Below are 9029 nucleotides of genomic sequence, written 5' to 3' on the forward strand. Positions count from 1 at the left end.
TGAAAACAATCCAATTCTAAAGGGACTAGGCCAAATAAATTACATAAATGTGATCCACTGATTTTCTATTGACCTAATTGCTTGATTATCACGAAAAATAATGGATCTATACCATGTATACACATAATTGACATTACAGGCCAAATCAAACAATTTCACAATTTCTTGATTGAAATCGCAAATTAATCGAAATTGAATTCAATTAATATTGCGAGACATCTATTCAATTAATTGTCCATGCTTAAAATAACATAGTGCATTCAAATTAACCTTGAATTGATGTCATGACTCTTATCCTAAAAATGAATCAAGGTTTAATAATAAAATTGAACCTTGATTTGCGAAATTAAACATTATTCTCAAATGTGTCAACTTAAATTTCTTCGATTGAAGCTCATTAATTTGGTTTTCCTATATCCAAGAAGGTGGAATTCCTCAAATTGGAAAGTTCTCAAGTAAATCTCTAAAAATGGCAGATTCAGATTTATCTTGAGAAAATGAGTGGAATGAAAGTGCCCATTTGCAAATTATAAAGAATTAATTCAGACTCCCTAATTAGGACTAAAAGTGACAATTCACATTTCGACACAACCGTTCTCGAAACTAAGTGAACGAGTGAATGAGAAATAGTTTCTAGATCAAATGTTGTAAAAGAAACTAGAACTAATTATTACTAGAATGAAAGTAATTTTATTTTTTGTCAATTTCAAACCTAAAACCAAAAAATTCGAGAAACAAGGTTCTTAATCAATTTTTACAAAATTTTCGACACTAAATTGAAATGTTTTGTGATTTTTTTTTTTTTAATTTTTTGGTCTAAGATTTAATCAAAAGTCAACTTGACTTTTCTTAAAAGGTTAGTTTATGTGTCAAACTATTGAAATTTTCAAAAATTAATTTGGCAAAAGTTAAATTAAGATCATTTGATATCTTTCTGTGCAAAAAAATCAACATTTTACTGGGATTGACTTTTGGTCAAAGGAATTGACAAACAATTAACTCAAAAGTCAATCGTTTGACTTTTTGGGTTTTCAATGAAAATGAATAGGAAATTGTCTTAAAATGACACAAAATGCTTCGGGGAGTTGAAAATAAGCGTAGATCCGGAGATTCCCGAGTAGGTCAACCTTTTGAACTGGAACAACATTTTTTTGTCAAGAAATAGGCTCGTCAAAATCAAAAACCCTAATCTCGATTTTTTTACTTTTAATGACGTTTCAGTTAGAATTAGGTGTCAACAACGTCCAATGTCATTTTGGGTTGTATAAGCTCACACTGACGATGATATCAATACTATAAGTAAGCGAATTTGTGACGCCTCAAATTCGCACATGGAGTGTGAGGGAGATGGTTGAATGATACACAAGTAACAATTCAACATGAAATGGTCGTTACTTGAGTTTTTCTTTTGAGGGTTTAGCCAAGTGAAAATGAGACGGGTTATTATGTTCTTTTGTATTTGTTTCCTTAAAAGAATGCAAACAGCTTCGTAGAGAGAAATTACAGAGAAGGGGTAAGGATACAACGATTTATGAATTATTCCACCTTGAAAGTAAGAATTTCAGGATAAGTTCATTAGAAGACTTAAAATTTATTATCAAACTACAATAAACTCTTAAACTTAAAGATAGTCCAATCAAGTCAAAAACTTATCCAAATAGTGCAATCAGGTCACTTCATTAAGTAAATTAATTTAATTGTCAAAAAGAATTCCACATCCATAAATTTCATTAATTTCTCTCTCCTAGTTGACTTTAAGGAGCTAATGGTTGTTCCAAAAACACTAAAACGACATTATTAGATCCACCAACTAAGCCCACTCACATTTAAACGACATTATCAAATCCCATCATTAATAAGATTTATAGGAAATTGGGGAAAAAGGAGAAAAGAAAATTTGGGTGGAAAATTTTTAAACGTTGAAAAATTTGCTAGTGAGTAAAAAATGGACGATGTAAAACAGTGGAGATTTTCTTTGCATTTTCCTCTCCCACCTTGCTCCCATATATAACAGGAAGCTTTAAAACTTGTATTAAGCACCTAGAGATTGGAAAATAAAATCAAAAGCAAACGATAGTGCCAAAAGATATAAAAAATTAATTATTTGATTTTATTCTTAGTTTGATAAGTTTTTTTTAATTAAATAAACTATATCATTTATTTCATTCTTAGCAAAATAGAGTAGGTTGATCTAAGTTAACTATGTCGATTTATTTGTATTATTTAAATAAAGAATGATATTGTTCGAGAATACAGTTTTGAAATGATGTTTAAAATAGATTATGTCATTTATATTTATAATATATATATATATATATATATGAATTGAAGATGGTTTCTCATTATTTATATTTAATTTCAAGAAAATTTTGAAGTTTGAGGTCAAAATCGATAAACTAATGCTTATTGATCTCGTGTGGGACACATGGTAAATTATTTCATGTGCCTTACCACGTGGCCTTCATGGAGACACACTAAAGTGCCACATGGTGACCACATAGAGTTGAAAAGTCCCATAACTTTGACTTTTTATATGTTTTGGCGTGGAGAAGATAATAGATTGGTGCATTAGAAATTCAAGATAGGATTATTTTTTCCTTCAATCACTCTTTTGATTTGTAAGTTACAAATTGGACATCATTATATGCAAAATAACTTGATACAAAAAATTATTTGAGAAAATTGTTGAAAAAGTCCAAAACATATTATACGGCGGATCAATTGAGTTCTAAATCTTTTAATTGTGCTAATTTAATCCTAATTTTTTTGACGATTAGCTAATTTAATCATAAACCTTCCAATTGGACTAACTTAATCCTTAACATTTTGTCGATTTGCCAATTTAGTCTTTTTGGCCATATTTTGACGTAACGATCTAGTAAGCACTAACCATCGTACATGATACGACTAGCATTGACATTGAATAATTTTCTAATTTTTTTTCCTTTTCATTTCATTTCTTTTCCTTTTCCTTTTTCCCTCTGTTGGCCATTGCCAAGCCTTGTTAACAGTTGGCAAAGGTCACCGGAGGAAAGAAGAAAGAAAAAAGTAAAAGAAAACATAATAAAAAAATTGTAAAAACTTATCTATGTTAGTGTTGATCGTGCCATATAGCACAGTCGATGTCCATATTAGTGATTTTATGGCCAAAATTGATCGGAATAACTATTGGTAAAAGATTTAGGATTAAAAACATTATGATTAAATTGGAAAAATTGAAAGGTGTAAAACGAAATTGACAAAATTGAAATGCCTAGTACTAAATTGGCCACCGGACAATAATTTTTCTTACAAACGTGGGTAACTGTTACCGCCAATGATGAGGGTAACTCAAGGAAGTTTTCGATAATATGTTTGGAAAGATAAAAACCCTAAGGACAAAAACCTTCTCCTCCCCTCTCCTCCCCAGAAGTCATATGTTCTTTTTTTTTTTTTTTGGTTAATTTCACATTTGTGTGATATTGATATACATAATCCAACAATACGGCAAGCAATTTTGACAAGAGACATTCACACGAGACATGTGTGATAAGGTAATTTGAGTTCTAGTCGAGTTTAATCATGTCGTGTCATAAAATGGGTCAAACTCGTTTATACACAATGCATTAAATTTTGTTGCTCGTTGGTTGACCCTAATACACATTTGGATACATCAACATACGTTAAAACACATTTTACACATCGGCATTTGTACAAGAAACTACATTTTGAATGTGTTGAACGCAACAAACTAGGTAATTGATTAATTAAACCTATTGTGTTCCAATTTTCATGAATACAGCATGATTAATAAAGATTTTGTGATCAAATCAAACTAATTTTGACACGACACGACTGTGACATAAAGAGACGGATATATCTAGATGATAAGTCTTAGGAGCCTACTTCTACCCATTCTACTACCGACGTACAAAAGATGAAAGTTAATGATCAAATACACCAACAATTGTTGAGTATTCCTGATGTTATAATAATTTTAAATCATGTCTTCATTTAATAGTTTAAGCTTTTAGAGCAGTTTGCTATTTAATTACTCTAACACTTGAAAAGCCAAAGTACAGCACTGATTAACTTGGTAAATATATTGCTACAAGAAAATTTAAGAATACATCTTTTTGTCAATAGATAACAAGAGAGGGAAAAACATGAAATTAAGTGGTTATTAACTTATTACAAATATTTTTTTTACGGACAAGACAATAATTTCGAGAAAATTGTCATAAAAGTCCTAAAGATATTGCTTTTTGTACCAATTCAGTCTTAAACATTTTATTATTGTCAATTTAGTCCTAAATATTTTGACATAATGTCAATTTGATCCTTCGGACTAATTTCAATTAGATATAGCAGACATGGCATGGCCAACACTAAAGTGAACAACTTCTAATAATACTTTTCAATTTTTTTGTTTTTCTTTTCTTTTCTTTTCTTTTCTTTTCTTTTTGTTTTCTTTTCTTTTTTCTCCTCCTTCTTTCTCTGGCCAATCGTCGAACCTCAATAATCTACTAGAGATGAGGGCCAACAAGGCTTGACCTTATAGGATCTGACAAGGGTTGAGCCTCACCTAGCCTCATTGAATCTAGCTAGGTCAGGCCTCGCCCATGGTTGGTGAGGCTCGACCATCACCAGATCTTACAAGGGCAAGCTTTGCCAGCCCATCACAAGGCCACCCTTGTGGCCTCTAGCAAGGGCTCTAAGCTCGCAAGAGGCTGGCAAGTTTGACCTCGATCTCGCTCATCAACAACCGGCTACAATCGATATGAGACAACCTCAATATAAAGTTCTTCCATGATGGCTGATTAAGTCGAAAGGTTTAATTCTCCGTGTTATGAAAAGAATACATTAAATTAGACATAGATTTTATCTTAGAGTACGAAGATAATGAAAATCATAGAGAAAATGAGGAGAATTAATTGATGAGGGATAGTCGCCAACCACGGATGATGTCCTTTGCTTGCGAGTTTGGACCACAAAATATCTCACATGAATTCCACTCCCAGTCATTAATTATTTCTTCTTCCTTTATCTTTTTTTCCCCCTTTTTTGGCATCAATACACTTTGACCGAAATTCTATCAAAATTTTCAATCAAAATTTTGACTGGATATTATGTCAGTAATATCCGGTCAAAATTAGTCGGAATGACTAAATTGGTATTAGATCAAAAGTTTTAAGGCCAAATTAGCACCAAGTCAAAAGATTATTAAAGGCTTAGGATTAAATTAGCACTAATGCAAAACATTAAGAACTTTTCTAACACTTATTTTATATTGTGCACGAATGTTAATGTTAAAAAAAAAAAAAACTCTATTTGACAATGGGATTAAGGGCTACATCTCCACTCGATCGCCCCATCTAATCAATGGATTACAGATTATCAATATCGCATTACATTTTCACTCGATCACCCTGTCTAATTGATGGATTAAAAATAATCAACATTGCATTCATATGAAATCAATTCCATGGGAAAATGACACTACAAGTGTCATAATTTTATACAACGGTTACTTGAATATCATAATTTATAAACTTTGTAACTTTTTTTCTTATCACTTAGTGCCATATAACTTTTTAATCAATCACTTTAATGTCATAATTTTTTTAAAATGTTTATCAGGATTTCCGACACTTGAGTAACTTAAGTGCTCGATTGAAACCTACTATACTCAAGTAGTTAAAAAAAAAAAATACGGCAGTCAAATTAACACCATACAAAAGTTATAATATTTATAGCATCACAAGGCCAAGTTTCGTCGAGATGTTGGAATGGGTCTCAGGGTTGGACTTGACCTGCGTCCCGCGGTTGGCCGGCACGCGCTTCGAGAAGGGGGCGAGTGCATGGCGCGAACGCGCGAGAGGCGGGTAACGTTAACAAACGTAACCGGGTGCTCAAAACATTAAAAAAAATATAAATATCAAAAAAAAAAAAAAAAAATTTCATCTCTTTCAATCCCAATCGTTCGCGTAGGGAGGCCTCCCTCTCGTTCCTGCGCACAGTGCGCACACGATCACTCTCTCTCTCTCTCTCTCTCTAGAGCTCGCTCTCTCGCTCCTCTTCGCTGCCAATCGCGACATACTCTCTCTCTCTACTTTCTCTCTCTTCTCTCTCTCTTTTGCGTGGAAGATGGTGAGTAGCAATCATCATCCGCGGCAGGGGTCGGCTCGGTGCTAGCTCGGCGCCACGCTGATTCGCCGCCGCCCGCGAAAGTGGAACCCCCCGCCGCCGCCGCCGCCGTCGCAGCAGCAGCAGCTGCGAGATCTCCGCCACCGCTCAGGTCTTTTCTCCGCTTTTCTCGCCTACCCTTTTGCTCGCCGTCCTTGATTCTTTCCTTCGCTTCGACGCGGGGGGGCCTTCCCGGCTTCCGGTTGACTTTTGTCGGGTTTCGATTCGATCGCCCGCCGCCGCAATTGGCTCGGCGATCGGCCGGCCCCCGCCATGTCTAGGGCTTCCTTCCGTTGTTTCTTGCTCGCTTTTGGGTATGTGGTTTGGGGGTTTTCTTGGCGTCTTAGGTTTTTGGGTCGGCGGCTTTTGCTAATGATTACGCTGATGTTCTTGTTTTTGTTATCAAGAGGGAATTCTGTTGGCTCGGTGTGTTTCCAGCTCTTGAGTGAATCTGCTGCTCTTCGTTTCGCTAACGTGCAGCTCGAGAAAGGCTGTTCCGAGGTTTTTGAATTCGGCTTGCGAGGAGTAAAGCTGGTGCATCCATGGGAGAGGAGACGTCGGATACCATGAACCTCGATTTGAATTTGGGGCCTGTTTCCGATCAGGACGTGGAGATGACCTCGCGAATCTCGGATTTCGAGACCTGGTACGAAGGGCAAATTCGCATGGTGAGAGAAGCTAGCAGGATGAGGGAGGCCAGGCTGAGGGGTCGGCAGCGGTGGAGACGGCGGGCAACTCGGATTTCGCCGGACGCTCGGAACATTTCCGTGGACCTCGACCAGCTGGTGATTGACTCGGGTAATGTGACGACCTTGCACACCGGTGAGGGGAGTGTTCCTGCTGAGGATAGATTAAATGCCGAGGGGCCCAAAGTTTGTGAGAACAACACCAGTTTTCTTGTAGACACCAAGTCGGAGAAGAAGGATGACGTGGCCAAAGGTAGTGAGACTGATGGGAGCTTTTTCGATTGCAATATATGTTTGGACTTGGCTAGAGAGCCTGTTGTGACTTGTTGTGGTCACTTGTTTTGCTGGCCATGCCTTTACCAGTGGTTACACATTCACTCAGATGTGAAGGAATGTCCTGTTTGCAAGGGAGAGGTAACTACTAAGACCGTCACTCCAATATATGGGCGTGGGAACAATACTTGTAGGCCTGAGGAAGATTTGACTCTCAAGATCCCCGTGAGGCCAATTGCACGTCGTGCAGAAAGTTTCAGGCAAGTTGCTCAGAGATCTCCTCTGCATTTCCCTATGGAGGACATCATTCGGCATCTCGGGGGTAGATTTGATTTGACCCAGGATTTGACTCAGCCACCTGAGTCTAGTGATATCCGCGAAACATCAAGGAGTAATTCTATGCTAAATCGAATTTTGACTTCTCGTGGAATGCGTAGAGAACAAACTGTAAATGTGCCACCGCCTGATGATGATGTTCCTTTTCTGAGGGACAACATTCACAATACTGATCGGAGAGAGAGCCGCCGACTCGCTTTATTGCTTAGACGATCACATTCTCATAGAAATGCTCCAGTTCCCATGGAAGCATATTTGCGCGATTATAATATAGGAAGAAATGAGGAGCAGCCTCCTTCTGTTGATGATAGAGATTCTTTCTCAAGCATTGCTGCTGTAATAAACTCAGAAAGCCAAATGGATACTGCTGTTGAGATTGATTCGATGGTATCCCTTTCGACTTCATCTTCAAGAAGAAGAGGCGATGCTTCTAGGACTTCTGATGTTGACAGTGGGGATTCTCGTGCTACCAGGAGGAGGCGACTGGACTGAAACATTACTCAACCGATCCAAGTATTCATACTCTACATCTGTACAAGCGTGAATTGTTGCTTAAAAACTGCTTCTGCATCTCTGCTTTAGTCTCATTTTTCTTCCAGATAGTTGTGGCTCAGGTATTTATGAAACTTTTGAAACCCTCCTGCTTTGTTTGGGTTATAAGTTCCTTCATATAGGATCTTCTGCTGTTGATCGGCTGCAGGCACTTCAGATATGAGCCTTGACTCATGCAATAGTATTAAACAAAAAGAATCCGTCAGCATCTCTTTGCTGTGCAGTAATGAGTGGTGCAGAACTACTAGATAGTAGATGTTTGCTTGAGCTTTGATCACTGTTGATCACTCAAAATGAAGATTGTCCTTTAGCGCCGCCATGTCCGCACATCAGTGACTTCTTTTCAACTTTCGTGGACTTACTGAGCTAGTGATCAGCTGAATTGGGTAAAAGGACCTTGTTCTATCCAAGAGAATTTTTAGATCAATGACTTGTCTTTGGAAAAGTTCATGTACAATGAATAGTTGTCATTTTCTGAACCCCAGATGATTCCTGAGCTCATGTGGACTTCGATGTGGTGAGAAATAACATCCTAATATCTTGTGCTGTTCTTGTTAAGATTCAGTTCTATTGGCTCATTCTGAACGACTCAATGAGTTCGAAACATATTTTGGTGGATTGAGATGGCTTGGAGTGGGTAAGGTGTGGCGAGGATGAGAAGTTTTGCGTTTTTCCTCATTCTCTTTCAAGGGCCAGGCGGACGACCACTGTCTTTTTATGGCTACTAACTCATGCATATTCTTCAAGAGGCTAACAGCTCTAGGGAATGATGGTAATTCATCGCTTGCACACAGGTTATGGATGCTGAAATTTGTTTTCCCATTGAGCATCTGGTCATATGATCATATATGACGACCTGCCCTATTTCTCATCCTGATAAAGTGACTGCGGAACATACCTATTCTTCACTGACATAAAGGTGCTTCTCAAACAAGCAGCTTCTCGCTTCTGCTTTTGAATTTCGTCTTACAAAATTACTCTCTTGTATTTCTTCGTGTCACGGTCAGGATCTCATGG

The 9029-nt window shown here is 37.2% G+C and overlaps 1 protein-coding gene across 3 annotated transcripts; it reads left to right on the forward strand.

Annotated features, from left to right (window-relative positions):
- The first annotated feature begins 5975 nt into the window (after positions 1-5975).
- Positions 5976-8570, forward strand: LOC104425499 (uncharacterized ATP-dependent helicase IRC20). 3 transcript variants are annotated; one of them, XM_010038194.3, is made up of 2 exons: positions 5976-6277; positions 6573-8570. In XM_010038194.3, the coding sequence occupies exon 2, from the start codon at positions 6708-6710 to the stop codon at positions 7950-7952; it is 1245 nt and encodes a 414-aa protein (XP_010036496.2). In that variant the 5' UTR covers positions 5976-6277; positions 6573-6707; the 3' UTR covers positions 7953-8570. The 3 variants fall into 3 exon arrangements, with proteins under 3 accessions (XP_010036496.2, XP_010036497.2, XP_010036495.2); XM_010038195.3 differs by having other exon boundaries at positions 6646-8570; XM_010038193.3 differs by lacking the exon at positions 5976-6277 and adding an exon at positions 6284-6479.
- Positions 8571-9029: the final 459 nt, after the last annotated feature.

This window comes from Eucalyptus grandis, chromosome 11 (genome assembly GCF_016545825.1).
Source record: "Eucalyptus grandis isolate ANBG69807.140 chromosome 11, ASM1654582v1, whole genome shotgun sequence".
NCBI classification, from domain to species: Eukaryota; Viridiplantae; Streptophyta; class Magnoliopsida; order Myrtales; family Myrtaceae; genus Eucalyptus; species Eucalyptus grandis.